This window comes from Chelonia mydas, chromosome 1 (assembly GCF_015237465.2).
Source record: "Chelonia mydas isolate rCheMyd1 chromosome 1, rCheMyd1.pri.v2, whole genome shotgun sequence".
In the NCBI taxonomy this organism is placed as follows: Eukaryota; Metazoa; Chordata; order Testudines; family Cheloniidae; genus Chelonia; species Chelonia mydas.
In genome coordinates, this window is record NC_057849.1 from 109,387,449 (window position 1) to 109,408,100 (window position 20,652).

The following is a 20,652-nucleotide window of genomic DNA, read 5'->3' on the forward strand; positions in this document are numbered from 1 at the left end:
GCTTTTCGTCATTAAAACTTTTGTCATTCAGGGTGTGGTTTTTTCACACCCCCAAGTGACAAAAGTTTTAACGACAAAAGTGCAGTGTAGACATAACCAAAATTCACACACATAAGAGAAATGAACAATCATGGAACTACCCACTTTCAGGACTAAATAAAGAATATATTGCTTCAATTTAGCTTTTCCATCAATAATTTCTTCACCCACATACAGAACATACTCACCCACTTCTCATAAACAACCTCTAAGCTAATTCTCCTATAGGTTTGTAAGGAAGATTGTTATTTCTATTTTTAAATAGTTGGGAGGTGCACAGAGTACCTAGATAGAGCAAGCATTTATCTTGTTATTCTGGCAAACATTGTAAAAGACAAAGATAGTACAAAATATATATGCTGTCACTTTTTCAATACTAGTAATTCAAAATCTTGGTCACTAATTGTAGAGAGATGACTCCCCCACACACCAGTGTTGAAGTAATCTTTCGGAGAGCTGCAGACCCAAACAGTCTACTCAGAGATTACTACTATGGAAGGTAAAGATGCTGCTGCAATTAAAAAGAAGAGCACGTAATACCATCTACTTATGGAAGATGCAACCTCGTTGGAGTCCTCATCCAAAGATGATCTATCTCCTGATCAAGGATACTTCTGAAACACAAACCTGAATGTCCTTCTGACAATCAAAGTTCTCTTGCTCATTCCTGGTAAAGTGGCAGAGTGAAGAAAGGACACCCCCTTGAACCAGGTGTATGGGTGAAGAGATTTTAGCAGAGCCACGAAGACCAATCTGATCACTGTTTCCTGGTGGGTAATGGAGGGACTTCTAGAGGAAATGATTGAAAGTTCCTCCACTCTTCTGAAACAAAAACTATCCATAGGAAAATAGTCCTGAGCACAGGCAAACTCTCAAACGTTACTGCTTAGAGCTCAAAAGTAGGATCCATTAGGATGTTCAGGACAAGCTTCAGGTCCAAGGAAGAAAGAGGGGGCCAAGGCCTCATTCTGATCCTGGCTGCTGTCTCTATGATCCTGACCATCTTTGGGTATAAACTGACCAAGGAACAATTAAGCCTGTCCCTTTGAACAACTGTGTCATCTAAGAGCTAAGACTCAAACCTTTATTCAGACTGCCCTTGACAAGAGCCAGAAGGCATGAAGCACAGGTGAGATTAACCTCTCTAGTCCTATACCAAGCAAACCTTAAAGATACTCCAAGTTCCAGTCTCAGTAATAAGATCATGAGGTGTAGATTAAACATAGGCAGAACTATGGTGAATCCCAAAGTCTGAAAAATCACTCTAAAAAAAGGTCTTGCCAAGTCCTACGGGTAAACTGGACCTTGACAAAACAAATCCCACCTGAAAGGTATAGGAAGCATTCAAATGAAATTTAACAATTCTAAACACCACAGCTGCCAGGTCTAGGCTGGAGCCATTAAGATGGCTATGGCAACCCTTTACAGAAACCTGCCTACAGCTGAGAGAGGGCATCAGCTCTAAGGGCCAAAAAGTCCCTGAAGCTGATATAGTAGTCCCTGATCTTTGCTCTCCCAGGCAATCACCAGGTCTACTTGAGAGTGCTCCATTTCTTGCAGACCTCCTAAAGAAGTTCCATTCTCCAGGGCAAATTTGATAGATTTGGTGTTCAGGTCCCCAGTAATATGAATCAGTGAGAGGGAGATAATGATTTTTTTCCCCCCAGCTCACAGAATGCAGAACTCAGACATTGTGCCTCTGCTCTGTCTTCCCTACAACTCAGTGGTCCAAAATATCACATTGACCCACATGTGGGAAAACCTTTACTGCCACTGGGAGAAGGCAGCGATGGGTCCCTCCCTTTCCCCCATGACTCCTTTACATAGAGAAACATCTATAGGTAAAGCCTCTCCAACACCTGCCCCAAGACAGAAGGCTCAAGACTTAACAAATATACTGAAATCTGAGCCTGAGAAAGTTGGCCTGTTCCCTTATAATCCCAGAAAGAACTTTAAGAGATTCAATTCCCAAAGTACTGACCCCAAAAGGAAATCTTAGGCTCTAGAAGAACGACCTGGGTGTTGTCTTTTATGGGTCAGTTATATGTCTTATGAAGAGTATGTTACATGGGTGAAGTAGATGCTAGTTCAGCCCCATTTTAGGCAGAGGACGACTTTGGTGTCTGCCTCTAAGAAAGACAGGAACACTGCACTGCTACACAGGTAGAAGTGTTTTCTTGAATTTGGGTGGCATAGTATACTTCTCCTTAGTGACCAGGAAAAAAAAAATAGCACCTGTTGTACCAAAAGGGAAATAAGCGCCCTTCATGTACGGTTTCTTCACCTGTACCAAAACCTCTACAGTTTAATTAAACAGAAGTTATGGGATTGATGTAGAATTTTCTGAATGAGGTTCTTTGGCTTGTGTTATGCAGGATGTCAGACTAGGTCATAATGGTCTCTTCTTGCAACGTCGGCTACAACAGTGCCATGAAAACACCTGTTCTCACTTTCAGGTGACATTGTAAACAAGAAGTGGGCAGCATTATCTCCTGCAAATGTAAACAAACTTGTTTGTCTGAGCGATTTGGCTGACCAAGAAGTAGAACTGAGTGGACTTGCAAGCTCTAAAATTTTACATTGTTTTATTTTTGAATGCAGTATTTTTGTACATAATTCTATATTTGTAAGTTCAACTTTCATGATAAAGAGATTGAATTACAGTACTTGTATTAGGTGAATTGAAAAATACAATTTTTTTTTACAGTGCAAATGCTTGTAATCAAAAATAAATATAAAGTGAGCACTATACACTTTGTATTCTGTGTTGTAATTGAAATCAATATATTTGAAAATGTAGAAGACATGCAAAATATTTAAATAAATGGTATTCTATTATTGTTTAACAATGCGATTAATTGCAATTAATTTTTTTAGTCGCTTGACAGCCCTATTTATAAGCATACTATCCACTCCATGATAGAAGTCATTAGTGGAAATGTTGAAAAGTATCAGGACAGACCCTTGAGGGACCCCACTAGATATGCCCTCCCAGTTTAACACCAAACCATTGAAAACTACTCTGAGTATGGTCTTTCAACTGCGTATGCTCCCACCTTAGAGTAATTTAATCTAGAACATATTTCCCTAGTTCGCTTATCAGAATGTAATGTGAGACTGTGTCAATGCCTTACTAAAAATCAAGATATTTCACATTCACTGCTTCCCCCATCCACTACGCCAGTGACCCTGTGCAAGAAGGAAATTAGGTTGGTTAGGCATAATTTGTTCCTGACAAATCCATACTGGCTATTGATCATACCCTACTGTCCTCTAGGTATAGTAAACAGCCAGTTTGTAAAATTTGTTTCAGTATCTTTCCAGGTATCAAAGTTAGGCTGACTAGTTTATAACTCCTCGGGTCTTCTTTATTCCTCTTTTTAAAGATAGGTACTGTATTTGCCCTTCTTCAGTCCTCCAGGACCTCACCTGTCCTTCATGACTTCTTGAAGATAATTGCTAATGGTTCTGAAATTGCTTCAGCTAGTTTCTTAGGTACCCTATGATGAATTTCATCAGGCCCTGGGTTCTTGAATACAGCCAGTTTATCTAAATATTCCTTAATCTATTCTTTCACTCAATGTTAATTGTGTTAAATATCTGGTCACAATTAACCTTTTCAGTGAGGACAGAAGCAAAAATAGATGTTAAACATCTCAGCCTTCTTGATGTTATCCATTATTAGCTCACATTTCCCGGTAAGTAGTGGACCTACACTTTCCTTTGTCTTTCTCTTGCTCCTAATGTATTTATAGACCCTCTTCTTATTGCTTTTTATGTCCCTTGCTAGGTGTTACTCATTTTGTGCTTTAGCCTTTCTGATTTTGTCCCTACACACTTACGCTATTGTTTTGTATTCATCCATACAATTTGTCCATATTTCCATTTTTGTAGGATTACTTTTTGATTTGCAAGTCATTACAGAGCTCCTGATAGGAAAAATAGTAAGAGATCATTATGGCTCTGTCTTTCCTTCCCATCAGGATAGTTTGCCGTTGTGCCTTTAAAACTGCTTCTGAGAAACTGCCAGCTCTACAGAACAGAGTAGCTGAGTCCCCACTACATTATAAGCTCTCGAGTCAGCAGCACTCAAGCTTCAACTCTGATGGGCCAGCTATCTGAATTTAAAGAACCACTTAACTTGAACTCAAGACTCGTATGCATACAGGGGAATAAAATTAGGGGCAACACTCAAGCTACAACTCAAGCTAACACTGCAGCGAAGACAAGCTATAAGAATTTCCCCAAGGCATAACAGACTAACAGAAAAAGCAATTTGCAAGCTAGCCTGACTCCTGAAGATTACTGCTTGTCTGAAGCACTTGGCATCATGGAATTCACTGACTTTCATAAAGACATAAAAGTGTGCATTCTAATATACATGCTGATTCTGGACTTCCTCCCAATTAAACCAACAGTGGACCAAGTTCAGACCTGTTGAAAGTGGGTGTATCTCCACTAAAATCAAAAGAATTACACCTGCTTAAACCTGCCTGAATTGATCCTTTTCTTAAAAATACTAAAAAGTTAATTTTCCCAAGGCTGAAAAACCTACCAGCTTTCAAAAAACCCAACACTACCCAATTCAAGTAATATCAACCATTACTAGAATTGTTAAAGCTCCCAAGACCTCAAGTTAGCAACAATATAGTCATCAGTTTCTAGAGTCCTCTTTAGATTAATTTTCATTTCTGCTCTTCTAAGTTTTGTCACATAAGTATTTCAAGACATTCGGGTGTTCCTTACCTAAAATACCATTTTTCAGGATAGAGAGATACCATACACCTATGGGCTTATCCAGGGTCAGTAGCTAACTCCTTTCTCCTCAGACCAGATAAATTGGGGTATCAGAAAACTGCTCAATTCATTTTTTCTTTTGTGCCACATACACAAGTATATCCATTGCTGTAATTCTGATTGTGGTGCCTTTCCTATTTCTTGGTACAGATTTAGGTAAACGTCTTCTGTAATATATATTAAATATCTTGGTTCCTCTTTTGCATTTAAGCCAACTGAAACAGCAATATACTCTTTCTTTAGGTATTCCAAGAAGTCAGATATTATGCAAACTAAACTTACGTTTGATAAGTTTTGCTCTGTCTCAAAGCACTACGATTTTTAATAAATGGTGTACAAGACTTCATGCATTTTAGAACATAAACCTTTAACTGTTGATCTCTAGCTCTAGTAAAAGTCACATAGCCAATGCTTTACTCTTTGTCAATTTTAAAGCGGACTGATTCAAGTTGCTTAGGAGCCCTCACGATATGATGTTGGCTACAGGGCTTTGCCAAACACTTAAGCTGCATGATGGTATCTGGTCTGTATGACAGTAGCACATGGCATGAAAAAAATATCTGGTAAGAGAGACAATACCTAAAGGAAAATAAAGCTGATAAAACGCATCATAGTTGAATAAAACCTCCAAAGCCAGTGGGGAAGGCAAGAACCATACAAAGTAAAACCAAGGAAAAAATGAACAAACCCCTCAGCCAAGATTCTCTGAAACAGTTTTTGCTCCTATTCTTGTCCATCTTCACTCTCCTTCCCCTCAAGCTATTTTTACTACGAAAAAATGTCTGTTAACATCCACGCCAATTTCAAAGTGATACACAATTAAAATGGCCGGAATAAGTGATTACTTTCTCCCAAATACTGTGCATATAGCAAAAGAGAATGATGACAATATTGTTAAATTGATGACAATACAATAAATGTTTTATTAGCCCTCATGTTATCTGGTTTTTTCCAAGCTGTTGTCTGTTCCATGGATAAATTCCTTTGGTATCTGTTGGACAAAGACTTATGCATTTATTTAATACCAAAGATTTGATACTTTTAGATTTATCTACTTATAAACTTGGTAAACACCCTTGACTTCACAAAAGTCATAATGAAACAGCAGGTGAGAAAAGATATCTTTACAGTACTGCATCAGGCAGTGAGTAAAGAATACCAGTTGTTATTCTGACAGCAACAGCAAGGTATGGGTTGGGATGAACTCTCAAACAGAGTCTCGTTAAGAGAACAGTAAAAAAAAACCTGATATTGTATGCTGATATCTACCTAGTAATTTGGAGCTGATCCTACAATGTTTTATGCCAAATTGGATCAAAATAAAATGTGATACCAAAGCAGGCCTACTTTAGTGTCAGCCTACAATTTTCACCTTTGTGTAAAGTCTTTGTTCAGAATAGTGGGGTTTCCAAGGTTTTGCCTCCACTCTGGGATTAATAATGCAGCAAAAGTTTAGTTAGCGCTGAACAAAACAAGGAAGACAATGTGGTATTCACACCAGGGCAGCTTACAGTCTAAGTATCACCTTTAATACTAGTTATAGGCTTGCGTTAATTTTTCTAAGGACCTTCTTGCCGTGTGCACTTCTACATTGAATTTATTTAAATTCATAGAGTAGATAGGTTGTCAAACGTGGTAGGAAACCTAGCTAACTTACATCACCCAAGGCAGTATTAAAGGAAAGATTAAATGGGGGGGGAGGCAAAGAAATCATTAAGTGAACTTTACTATAGTTATCATTTGCAATTTGTGACTAGTATATTATTGAAAGCACATGAATCAAGCTTGTTGTTTTACCCTTCTCTTCTTGGTTTTTATACTCACCTAAACCTTTTTGTCCAGGGTTTTTAGCAAAGGTAAAGGTAAACTGATAAAAATCTTTGAACTTTATTGGATCCTTTAGCTCTTGTTCCAATCTTGGCAATACAGCTTTTAGCTTGTCTGTGGTGTCACACCTGCCGCAGAAGAGATGACAATATTTGTATATAAACCAAACATAAACCATTTTAGAAAAGAAGCTTACAAATATTTATTATAAACACACAAATGAGTAACATTATTGTAAGATTCAACTACAAAGTATCACTTTGGTTTACTTTACTAAACATTTAAGAGCCCTAAGCAGAAACAAGGGGTAATATTATACACAAGCACCAAAAGTATACAGATTGAATAAGATTGAGCCATTTAGTTCAGGTACTTTTCCCCCCATAGATTTCAACAGCAGAATGGACCATCATCATCTAGTCTGACCTCCTGCATAACAGTGCAGAGATTCTCACCCAGCAATCCTTGTATCCAGCCCAGAGCTGCTGGTTGAGCTAAGAGTACAGCTTTTAGAGAGATGTCCCATCGTCGTTTTAAAGACTCCAAGTGAGGGAGAATCTCCCACATCCCTAGGTAAGTTGTTTCAATGGTTGATTACCCTGACTGTAAAAATTTTACACCTTATTTCTAGTCTGAACTTGTCTAGCTTCAACTTCCAGCCACTGGATCTCAAAATGCCCTTGTAGGGTGATGTAATGTATGGGAATAAGTAACAGCTTTCCCAACTGTGTTGCTGTGGCTATCGTAAGTTACAAGTTGTTGTTTATTGTATTTCTTGGCTGTTGTTAATATTTAAGACTACTTTTGTGAACATGTTTGTTTCTGCACGTGTGTGCATTAGCGTGAATTGATGCGTATGTGAATGTATGCATGTGCGCACCCCTCAGACTGCAGATTAGAGCTGATCAGAAAACTTTCTTAATTGGTTGAGCTGTTGGACTAATGAACATTCTTCTATCTTAAGGACACCACCAGAATCAAGTAAAATTTAAATATAACTAATTGCAATCCTATTGAACTGTAATGTACTGTTTCTTTATTACTTTTATTGCTGTTACCCTAAATTTGAGGTTTTTTAAATTTACGAAACCACCCACTGTAGTCTACGTACACCATATGGGAATTTGTACTACATGTTAAGCTTGTGACCAATGTTAACCTTAGAAGACTTTTCAACCACTACACTGTATCATCCATACGGTCACGTTCTTCAATCAAAAACCAGGAAAAAGACGAGTCCTCCACCGTGACCTGAAGACTGACGGATTGGTACTGGCAGACCAAGGTGGAAGCAAATTTCAGAATTGAGACCCTTCTGCTTAAAGACAATAGTATTGAGGCACTGCCAGCTAAATTACCCAATTTGACCTCAACTGACTCAGTATCATATAGGAAGAATAAGGGTTTCTCAGGTAGCGAGAACACAAACCAAAAGACAGATTATTGGATGTAGCCAATACTATGAATTGAACCTGGAAACAAATGAAGAACAACAGAGGAGTTGGAAGCACATCTTGAATCGGAGAGGGGAAATAGAGGGATAGGAGGGGAAGAGATCACCCCAGCTCCTACCTGCTCCCCATCCCAATCCTAGGCACTGCTCCAGCCAATCTGGGTCCTACCGTCACCTCCGTCTCCCCATGCGTGCACACAATTATTACCTCCCCACTGGTGGAGGTGTGCCCTGCCCCCAGCCATTGCAGGGGTGCTGGCCACAATCTGATTGCTTGGGAGCTGAGAGTCAATCAGCCAATAGGGAGGGAGCCACTGGAGCTGGATGGCACCGGGCAGAGTCAGGGGGGAAGCAGAGCTGAGCAAGGACAGAAACATAGATAATCCCCCACAACATTTCTATTGCAGGAACTGTTGTGATAATTCAGCCTACAAAATTGCCTTAATTGAGAACTCAATGTAAAAAGTACATAGGAGTTCAGAAGATGTCATAATAACTTATAACAACAATGGGAAAAGGTATGAAAGAGAGACAGAGAATTAGTCCAAACAAAAAGGCTACAGATATAACTCAAGGACTGTGTTAAGATCATGCTTGATAAACAAGAAAGTGTGGAACCAAAAATCAGTGAACCAAAATTGGTATGTCAGAAATTAGGTCTGACTGGTGGACAAAATGATGGGTCAGGCTATATTGCCCATCACTCCTTTTCTGGGTCCGTAAAGAACGAGACTATGGGGAGAAAAACAGGCAACTAGAGCAAGCCTCATTATCATGGCTGCCACCCCTACCATCTTCTGGGATCCTACGCTTTGTCATCCGATCTTGAGAGATGTCCTGACCAGAGGTCAGAGAGAGGGACCCAAATGACATTGCCAGCTCAACTGGCTCCAGCTGAATTCCAAACACCACCTGGGATGAAATGGGATCAGACTAACAACAGCTCCAGCTCATCTCAACTAACCTCTTCTTTTTCCCCCAAAAGGATAGTTATTACCATCTTTGATACCTTCTAAGAGACTGTTAAACACCACAGGTTTTCCTTCTAATGCTTTCTCCAGCTAAAGGGAAAGGAAACGAGATATTGTAAAAATGAAAGCCTTATTTAATACTTTAGATTTAAAATGCTTGAACTGCTTTTCCTTTTTTCTTTAATAAAAGTTTTAAAGGATTTTTAATGGTGTATTTGCCGTGGTACTAAGCAGGCTGTGGTCTCTGTATAACAAACCCCAAATCTTGTTTAACACTGTTTAATGTTGGACAGCGACTGGGTTATGTTAACACCTTTGGCCCACATATTCTATCTAAATTACACAACAGGACACTAGCTACCATTGCCTTTCATCTCTACGCCACCCTCTCCCCCGTGGTTTCACCTCCCCTTGGCAACAATATAGTTTTTAGAGAATTACCTTAAGAAATTTATTCCAGTTAAAATTGCCAGAAGGCAGACTGCTTCATTTTTTTTTATTAGCTGAAGCTTCAAGAATAACTTTATTAGAGCACATTGCTGAAATCTATTTTGGAGGTGAAAGACATGGATAGTCATGGCAAAGATCACGTTATGGAGAAATGGTCACAACTGCCTTATGTAGTGCAGCTAAAATAACATCTTTGACTTCCAATACCCTCTGATAGTGAGCAATCAGGGATTCAAACACTTCTTTACATCAAAAACTTCTTGTCTGAAGGGTAGGTCAACTCCCTAAATAATGGAGACAGGTGCCATACTCTAGAAACTTTCTGGCAGTATCATTTTGTCTGGATTAAGCCTCAGTAAGCTTCCCTTCATCTATATCCCAATCTATGCCTACTGCTAGGAAAGCAAAGAGCCTGCAGAACCTGCGTTCAACAAGAAAGGTGTCAAACCACCTATGATCAGCATATCAATGGCACTGCAGTCCAGACCATGAGATTACTGGCCACTTACACACACAAAGCCTCACATACATGTTGAGCAGAATTCTGTCTAAAACAGCTCTCAGCGCAGAAGAGCAATACCATCAGGAAGAGGTGAAACCACTGAAGTCTGCTGGCAGGTTTAAAAAGAATCAGCATGAACACCTACTGCTGCCCAGTGTTAGATCATCAAGCAATTATCCTAACAGTCTCTAGCCAAAAGCAAGAATGAAAGGGATAAAATAAATCAGAGGACTTCATATAACATCAAAGTTTTTTCACTCCCTTTTTCCCCCACATCTATTACTTACCCAAAAAGGAAAACTTAGAAAGAGGTTGGAATTGATGAGATCACAAGCAACAGATGGTTTCTTGAGCAGGGGCCTAATAACCACTTGTGTTTTACAGAAGTTGGCACCTTATTAGTATCTTCCTGCAGTACAACAATCTCAAACCAACCTAAATTTTATTAGCAACAAGAGGTATGGGGTCAAGTCACAGGCCAAAGCTCTTCACGCACCTCTACAACAAACTCAATTAATGAAACTCAATGTGACCCTTCTGGGAGTGGATCAGTCAATATGAGAAGAATGTATTTGATACATCTTTTCCATGAAACAGATGTATGTGTGTGTGTGCGTGCGTGTGTATGGGCTGTCAAGCGTGCAATTAAAAAAATGAATTGCAATGAATCGCGCTGTTCAGCAATAAATGTTTTGTTTAAATGTTTTGGGATGTTTTCTACATTTTAAAATATATTGATTTCAATTACAATGCAGAATATAGTGTTCAGTGCTCCCTTTATATTTATTTTTTATTACAAATATTTGCACTGTAAAAAACAAAAGAAATTGTATTTTTCCGTTCACCCGATACAAGTACTGTAGTGCAATCTTATCAGAAAAGTTTAATTTATAAATGTAGAATTATATACAGAAAATAACTGCATTCAAAAATAATACAATGTAAAACCTTAGAGCCTAGAAGTCCACTCAGTCCTACTTCAGCCAATCACTCAGCCAAACAAGTTTGGTTACACTTTGCAGGAGATAATGCTGCCCACTTCTTGTTTACATTGTCACCTGAAAGCGAGAACAGGCGTTCACATGGCACTGTTGTAGCCAGCGTCGCGAGACATTTCCATGCCAGATGAGCTAAAGATTCCTATGTTCCTTCATGCTTCAACCAACATTCAGTTCAGTCACAAATTTAATTAACGCATTATATTTTTAATGAGCATCATCATCATTGAAGCATGTCCTCTGGAATGGTGGCCGAAGCATGAAGGGGCATAAAAATGTTTAGAATATCTGGTACATAAATACCTTGCAACGCAGGCTACAAAAGTCCCATGTGAACGCCTGTTCTTATTTACGTCACCTGAAAGTGAGAAGCAGGCAGCAGTATCTCCTATAAATGTAAACAAACTTGTTTGTCTTAGTGATTGGCTGAACAAAAAGTAGGACTGAATGGACTTGTAGGCTCTAAAGTTTTACATTGTTCTGTTTTTGAGTGCAGCTATGTAACAAAAATATCTACATTTGTAAGTTACACTTTCATGATAAAGAGATTGCACTACAGTACTTGTATGAGGTGAATTGAAAAATACTATTTCTTTTATCATTTTTACAGTGCAAATATTTGTAATCAAATATAAATAATATAAAGTGAGCACTGTACACTTTGTGTTCTGTGTTGTAATAGAAATCAATATATTTGAAAATGTAGAAAAACATCCAAAATATTTAATAAATTTCAATTGGTATTCTATTATTTAACAGTGCAACTAATCACAATTATTTTTTTTGAGTTAATCACGCGAGTTAACTGCAATTAATCAACAGCCCTAATATATAATTCCTTTCAGTGATAAATGCAGGGCTCTACTCTGGGGGCTGGGCTGAAGCTCCGAGGTATCCCCCCACCGGAGCCGAGTCGGGGAGAGCCGCATGGGCAGCTGTGGGGAGCCCGCGCAAAGATGCGGACCCTCCACCTGCCTTCAGCCAGGCAGGGATCTTGGGGACACGGTTGCGGGCTATTCGCAGCCCCCTCGTTCCCCCGCACTGTGGGCAGGTCTGCTGTGGCTCCCCGTGGTTCCCTGGCTGGGCTCCACACTGGCCTGGCTGGGGGGAGACTTGTGGAGCTGCCCAGGGGCTGCTAGGGCCCCCCGCCCAGGGCAGGTGGAGAGTCTGCCATGGCTCCCCACAGCTGCCCACCCTGCTCTTACCATGGCTGGGCTATAGCTCCAAGCCGCCTCCCTCCCCAGCTGGAGCTGGGTCGGAAGAGCCATGCTGGCAGCTGTGGGGAGCTGCGGCAGACCCTCCACATGCCTTGGCTGATGGGCCCGAGCAACCCGATGCCCAGTGTCCCAGCCCCCCACCCAGGGCAGGCGGAGGGATCCAGGCTCCCCACAGCTGCCAGTGTGGTTCTCCTTGACCCGACTCCGGCCAGGGTGGGCAGCTCAGAGCCAGAGCCCAGCCACAATAAGAGCCAGGCGGACAGCTGTGAGGTGCCGCAGCGGACCCTCCACCTGTCCTGGGCTGGGGGCCCGAGCAGCCCCCGGCCTGTGTCCCTGTCCCCCCAGCCAAATGTCCCAGCCACTCTGCCTAGTGTCCCTGCCCCCCAGCCCCTCCGCCCAGGGCAGGTGGAGGGACCCAGGCTCCCCACAGCTGCCAGTGCGGCTTTCCCCAGTGCAGCTCTGGCTGGGGCAGCTTGGAGGTGCAGCCTGGCCATGGTAAGAGCCGGGGTAGGCAGCTGTGGGGCGCCGCGGTGGATCCTCCACCTGCCCTGGGCATGGGGCCCAAGCAGTCCCCCACCCAGTGTCCCTGCTCCCAGGCCTCCTGCCCAGGGCAGGTGGAGGATCCATGCTGCGGTTCCTCACAGCGGCCCGCCCGGCTCTTACCATCAGAACCCTGCGTGGATACAAAATTTGTATCTGAATCTGTGCTATCTGCAGAAATGATCCACAGATATAAAACAGATACCCATGGTTTTGCAGGGCTCTAACTATTTCCACTACTCTTGCCCTAACTTCAACCCGATACCTCATCTCTCACAGGTTCTCAGAATACTAAAATGACCAGTACAGAGAACATCTAGAAAGATGAAGCTTATGTACTGCACAGTTAGCAAACAAACATTTAAAGACAGCTAAGGTTGCAGTAGGATAAACCCCAACCATATAAAACCTTAAAAGTAGGATGGCTAAAAATTAGTGATAAAAAAGAATCCAATTTTTTTTGTTTAAATTACATACAGATTTTTTTAAAGTAAACCATTTAAAATAGATACCTTATGTTAAGGCCTAACCTTTTAACAAATGATTAAAATCATCTACATTAAATACAAAAATAATATTAAGCATTTTTGCTGCCATATTTTAAAGAAAGTCAGTCCACTGAAATGGTGGAAGTCACAGGCTAAGCCTCTGGAATCAGAGTTTGCTGAAGTGCTAAACTGGCTTTTGACAGCAGTAGCCTATTTGCAAGTGCAGAGAGAATATTTTCTCTATTTCAGTTTATTCAGCTAGTTCAGTTCAATGACAAGTTCATTTAAAGTTGAGAAACCAATTGGGAGTTGAAAAAGAAGGAAAGCTTGCTATCCTCTTCCAATCTATGAATAAAAGCTAGGTGTAAGAGGATGAGATCTACTAGCTCTAAAATTTTGAAGGACATGGTGGCCAGAAACAATCAGTTCAATTCATTAACTACAGATAATACTTCCCTTCTTTCATAAATCAGTATGTTTTAAATGCAAAACATGTCTAAGAAAAAAAACTTTGTATCTAGCACAGTGGTTTTCAAACTGTGGGTCGTAGAATGTAAGGCACTGAATTGTGGCGGCTCTGGTCAGCACCGCTGACCAGGCTGTTAAAAGTCCCATTGGCAGTGCTGCCGGCTAAGGCAGGCTACTTCCTACCTGTTCTGACACTGCAGTGTGCCCCAGAAGCAGACAGCAGTAGGTCCAGCTCCTAGGTGGGAGGGGCCACAGGGCTCCATGTGCTGACCCCACCCCGAGAACCAGTCAATGGGAGCCTGGGGGGGGGGGGGGGGGGAGTGCCTGCAGTGCCTTGTGTGCCTCCGCCTAGGAGCTGGACCTGCTGCTGGCTGCTTCCGGGGTGCAGAGCGATCCGCAGTGCCAGGACAGGCAGGCAGCCTGTCTTAGCACCCCCGCTGCACCGCTGCCTGAGGTAATCCCGTGCCCCAATCCCAGGCCCTGAGCCCCCCCCAAACCTGGAGCTCATTCCTGCACCCCAAATCCCTCATCCCCGGCCCCACCCCAGAGCCTGCACCCCCAGCCAGAGTCCTAAACCTGTCCTGCACCCTAACCCCCTCCCACTCCCTGAACCCCTCATTCCCAGCCCCACCCTGCACTCCAACCCTCTGCCCTAGCTCTGAGCCCCTCTCATACCACAAACCCCTCATCCCCAGCTCCGCTGGGTCGCGGGCATCAACAATTTTCTTCAACTGGGTCGCCAGAAAAAAAAAATTGAAAACCACTGATCTAGCACATTTAAGGTAGTTTTATTTAATTTTTTTAAAATCCTGTTTTCGTGCATTTTCAATTGAATTTGAATAGCCATCCAAATAGAGGCTGAGACAAATCACAAGTAAAAAAATTAGTCATCTAGTAAATAAGAAATACATCATTCACCATTTTCCAATAGAATAAAAAAGTAAACATTAAGAATCTGAATAAATGCAAGTTAAGCTATACAACTGTTTAAATAAATGTGCACAGATATAGTGTATCTTCCTGGTTAGCAAAAAGCAGCACAAATTTAGTGAAAAGGCTCTATTTAGCTCCAAATTCACTTGTTTTAATGGTTAACAACAAATAAGAATAAACCTTTCTTTAAGGTTTATAACTGAAGTAAAAATGCAAAACACAATTAAATTAGATTATTTAAACCAAGGTTCCTACTTGATGATTTAAATCGTTTTGATTTAAATCAATCCTTCCAGCTTAGAAAAATGGAAAAAACTCACACATTCTTTTCCACCTTTATATTGCTACAACAATTTCCCTAAGGCTTTCACTTCCACTTTCCAACTGACAGCCAAAAGCAATACATACCCTCTACTTCATCAAATATGCACTCAACACAAAACCTTAACAGTGACCTTATATGTTTTTATATCAACAGATTAAAACATCTGACTATCACACATTCTATGCATTTGGGAAATTATTTTGCCTCAGCCCTACTGAGGTCAAAGTTAAGGTTTTGCATTGAAGTGCCAGTTTGAAGCCTGGGGCACATATTTTGGTGAACCTGAAAGTGTGATGGCTGCCATCTTGGCCAAAACCAGGCATTGAACAGATGACCTCCAGAACGAAAAGCATTCTTGTGTTAAAGAGCGAGGCTCTCAGAGCTGTCACTGACTTGCATCCACAGGTCAACATACACACTGACCAATGGGTGACACAAGCAAAGCGTGTAACAAATTACTGAAATGTGAAATGTATATTTCGGCAATTCACGCCATAGTTTACAAATCATAGTTTTCAAAGTACAAAATTGGTGGTAAAGTGGTCACATGAATCCTGGATTCTATAATTGGTTCTGGGAGGCGTGTGGTGTATAGCGATACAGATAGGGTAACGAAAACTGGTTTAGTCACTCTGAAAGGCAGTGAATAAGACTCGGTTTTGTCATGTTGGAGACCTAGGTTCTATGCCTGTAATGACTTTGCATAAACCCTACTAACTTGAAAGGGGAGAGGTAAGATGACGAGTGTTTAGTAGCTCTTCCTTTTCTCCCAGGCTGGGGTTTGTACTTTCAACCAATAATAAGGGGCTTTAAACAACAGTTAGCAGAGATGAGATTTCAATTCCTGAACTATTCATTTCCATGGAAGTGACTAGTATTACTGGGCATCCCTAAATCAAACAGACAGGAAGAGCAGGCTAATTAGAAAGGGCCACTACTGACATGACTATCTAAGTCAGTAATCATGGGAAAGGAAATCAAGAAAAAACACATGATGCTTCAGTGAAATTCTGGTAAAACTCAGATGTACACATTATACAAAACAGCTACAGTCACATTCAGAAGTGTAGCTTCTTAAAACTCTTCACTTATTTTACTATTGTTAGCTTTGCAGAGGCAACACAGTCATGAAAGCATGAGCTGGAGTCTACTGTAGCTTATTTATCTTCAAAATCGTCAGCTAAATTTGAGTTGTAGAAATTTCATCCCACTGGAACACTCAGCTATTACAGTGACAGATGCTGCTGAAATGAAAACCGTTACAAGTAGTGCTGAGAGAAACTGCAGGAATTCAGCTCAATTTAAAATTCCAGGTTTAGTTAGACAAATCATCTTTTAAATTTGCAATTTGAGCAAATCAGCAATGTAAGCCACTGAATAAAAAATGAATATGGAACCACACAATACCACTTTTCACAAAATCATTTTTCAGACTGCATAAGAAATTTACCTAATTGGAGTGGCAATATAGTATAGTGGAAATGTCACTGAACTGGGAGTCAAAAGACGGGATTCTATTCTCCGCCATGCCAATGACCTGCGATGTAATTTTCAGCAAGTCATTTCACCTCTGTTTCTGTTTACATTTTGTTTACGCTGTAGCTCTCTGGGGACAGGCATTGCCTTTTTATTATGTGTTTGTGCAGTGCCTAGCACAATAGTGCTCTGGTCCATGACTGGAGTTCCTAGGTGCTAGTGCTACCTTATACAAATAACTACAGCTGGAGTTCTTAAGTTTAATATCATGGAAATATTTATTTTAATCTAATTAGACCATTAGCAGATGTTTAGAATGTTGCTATTGCAGCATTTTAGCAAAAATACTAACTTCTGAGATCCATGGTCCATAAAGGTGGAATTAAGAGAGAACACTTCACAGAACTGGGTACAGCAACTATCATACAAATAAAAGGGAAAGACGTATGGTGAAGGAAAAAATAAGATGAAGCTGACATATAGAAGTATTTTCCTACTAGCTATAGTGAGTGAGTGAGGAAATGGCAAAGAAGCAGAAAAATTAGACTTAAGATGAGATGTGAAAAAAAGATGTTATTAAGATAAATACCCAGAACAAGCGAACAAAAATGAACAAACAAACTTAGAGGAAGGTGACAGGGAGGATGTAGACTGGAGAAGGGGAGACTGGAGAGCAAGTCAATTCAGTCTAAATTAAGGGTAGCACGGAGCAAATCCATGGAATGTTTTAAAAGCTTGACGTCTGATCCAGCTTTTCATTGACTTCAGTGGGAGTTGGCTCAGGCCCTAAAAAGTTTTGAACTACACAGAAAACTGATACACTCACCCCAACTCTGCCATGCCATCTACAAATTCCTTTTTACTGAATTCACATTGAGTGGCTGCCCTGAATTTCCATGCTATGACCAAGACGCTGATACTGGCAGGGTCCAGGCTTAAATCATCACAAAACTGCTGAATTCCATCAATACCAATTTTATTTTCATCCTGTGGGTCTGCAGTCAAAAATATAAAAAGTATTACAATACATATTAAAAACTTCCCTTCAGACTAATGATCTGAACAGTTTTGATATGCTGCAGTGCAGAAGCTATTGTATGAGTACTTCTCAAATATATTCATTCTTAATTAGGACATCAATTTGAAATCTAGTCTAGTTCAAAAAGTGAGTTAAAAGGTATTATATCTTCCAAAGACCCCCTGCCAATTTTTGTGGGTTTTTTCTTAGTTTTTTAAAAATAACGATTACCCCTTAGATATTTTTCCCTTCTCCCCATTGCTTTGTGAAAGACCCACAAAAACAACAGGTGGAACTGCCTAACTATAGGGAGGAAATACTGAAATTGATTATACTCAAAGTGCTATAAAATGCACAAGAAGATAAGGCATTTACAGGTTAGAACACTGCAACAGGTGAAGGAGAAACACCAAATTTGGCCTACAGATTCGTTATCCTGGTAGTGATGTATGAGAAGGGAAGAATTTATCTAAATGTCAGAGCCCAGGGTTAATTTAGGAGGCAGGAAGTGAGGGGTTGTTTTTTTGTTTTTTGTTTGTTTTTTTAATACTTGCAGAGTAACCAGATCAGTGAGACACGATGTTTATTTAGTGCCTAGCACAACAGGCCTCAACCTCGATGAGGCCATTCAGCAGCACTGTGACATACATAACTGTTTAATAAGAAGTGGTTACTACTTAGGATAGAGCCACACATTGTAATTGCCAGTGTCGGTTTATGTCACTACCATAATTATAAACATTTAAATATGGAAAACTAAATCCAACAAAAAACCCCAAACAAACAACCCCCCCCAAAAAATCCTTCATGAAAATTATATTGGATTTTTAATTAGTCTGACCCTAAGAAATTATTAAAAAGCAGTTACTGTACTATACAGGCATGGCAGCTATTTTATTTTGCTATAGAATATCAATTAGACCAGGGGTTCTCAAACTGGGGGTCAGGAGTCCTCAGGGAGTCAGAAGGTTATTATATGGGGGGTTGCGAGCTGTCAACCCCCACCCCAAACCCTGCTTTGTATCCAGCATTTACCATGGTGCTAAATGTATAAAAAAGTGTTTTTAATTTATAAGGGGGGGGGAGTTGCACTCAGAGGCTAGCTATGTGAAAAGGGTCACCAGTACAAAAGTTTGAGGACTCCTGAATTAGACAATAATACAGGAGTCTCTTAAAAATGTACTATGGTTACAAACACATAAGTAGTATCCTCAAACTTACCCTTCTATTTTTCATATACAATATGTACTACTCAAAATACATAACTGTTTTCCCCAAATTTAGATGCAACAAGTCCTATTTCTTTCTATAATTACAATAGCTTACTATATTGCAGCTACAATTAAAATGCAGCTTAAATAATCTTTTAAGTTTCATATTTTGGATAACTGGTGAAGACTTCAACTGTTCCATTCTTTATTAGACCCTGATCTTGCAATCCGATCAGACTGCAAGATCAGGGCCTTAAAATGCAGCTTCATTTTAGCATCACCCAGAGGTTTCTGAATGACTAAAAATTAAAAGTAGCCAATAATTAAATAAGGACTTGATGCAGCAAACAGTTGCTACTTGCTTATCTTTCTCCCGGGTGTAATTCCATTGAAATCGATGGAACTGAGCGTTGGAGGAAAGAGTAAAGCTATCTAGTGTGTTTTAAGGATCAGGCTCCAAGAGAATATCTTGATTTATTAAGTTTTAAAATTATTCTTAAAATATTTTAGTGAAACTGTGTCTCCAGTGAAGTCAATGATAAAACTCCCACTGGTTTCAAAGAAGACAAGATCCCACTCTTAGCGTTATTATTCACAATATCTGGACAACTGAGGGAATAATAAAAATGAACATGCATTGATTTGATTTGGATGTTACTAATTAAATAAGCAAAAAACACTTAAGAAAGGATAGTACAGTTGGACAATGAAAGATGTGTCATCTCACATTTCAAACATGATGGCATCTACACATTTTTCTTCAGGTTCTATAAGCAAACCCTTTCTAAGGGCTTAAAAAGGAAACCTGGCCAGGCAGCTAACGTACAAAGTTTAGATTATGTTTAACAAACGAAAAAGGTGTTTAAAAATACTAATATGAATAGAAACGCTTTCATGATGAATTTTTCCTTATTAATTTATCTGAAAATTTGTTTAGATTTACATATGCCCTAACAGCGTTTTCAGTCCTAACAACATTGCAATATTGTGCTGATGCATGAAAACAACAAAACTGACTAGACTATTTTCTTTCACCAAAGTGAAATGAAGTAGAAAAGTAAACAGCACAAATAATGAAAGCTAAATAAAATTCATAAAATTCCTTCAGTATTCAACTATAGGTAACCGTTCAGGATTTTTTTACATATATCATATTTAACCTCAGCATCCTTTAAAATTGGCAAACAAAAGCCAAGAAAAGGACTGATATAAATAAAAGCAAAATTAAACCAAGTACACACAAATGTTCCAGTTTTGCCGGAATCTCTGTGCTCCTACAACTCAATGCAACCTTATGTTTTTAAAATGAAATTTTGAAGATCATCTGTCTGTAATATGGAACAAGACTTTATGGTGTTTAAAACCTTTCAAAATAGTGTATTTATTAATATGAAAGAGACTAATGTACATACAAAGTAATTCTGGCAAAAAGCATAACCATACAGTAGGTTTACAAAGGATTTAGACTAGACAAAAGTCTGGTCAAATATCCATTTAAAAGAATTTCTAGATGAAGATTTAGATTTTAAGCAACAGATAGTAATGATCAGAGCTGCTTCATTCTATTTATTAAACATTTACATGCATTATATAAAATATTAACATTTCAAAAGGAGCTCTTACACTGGATCACGTCAATTCTTACACTTCCATGGCCATTTTTTCCCCTTTTATTTTTCCTCTTCTTTTAAACACTACCATAAAATAAAAAAGAAATGGAAAATAAAACACAACTCCACCTTTAATTCACTTCCTTGTGAGTATGTTTTTCCTAGCATATCTAAACAGCAGGTGGTCTGGCATATCATTTATGATGTAATATGCAAGCACACAGGGTAAATTAAGGATGGAGTTTCAACCTTAATTCTGAGTTTCCTTGCTTGATAGTGTTATCAGACCCTTTCTTGTAGCTGAAAGTGTTCTTGTGGTTTAAAATAAA

The 20,652-nt window shown here is 39.7% G+C and overlaps 1 protein-coding gene across 4 annotated transcripts in view; it reads right to left on the reverse strand.

Moving 5' to 3' along the window:
• Positions 1-20,652, reverse strand: part of DCUN1D2 (defective in cullin neddylation 1 domain containing 2) — a 57,903-nt gene that overhangs the window by 32,957 nt on the left and 4,294 nt on the right. For all 4 annotated transcript variants that reach the window (XR_006287460.1, XM_007063832.4, XM_043535999.1 and 1 more), the window contains exons 3-4: positions 17,311-17,479; positions 6,661-6,791 (exon numbers count right to left, since the gene is read on the reverse strand). Coding sequence is in view for 3 of the 4 variants with exons in the window: in XM_007063832.4 (XP_007063894.2) it covers positions 6,661-6,791; positions 17,311-17,479 (300 nt within the window). In the remaining variant the exon portion in view is untranslated. The remainder of the gene's footprint in view (positions 1-6,660; positions 6,792-17,310; positions 17,480-20,652) is intronic.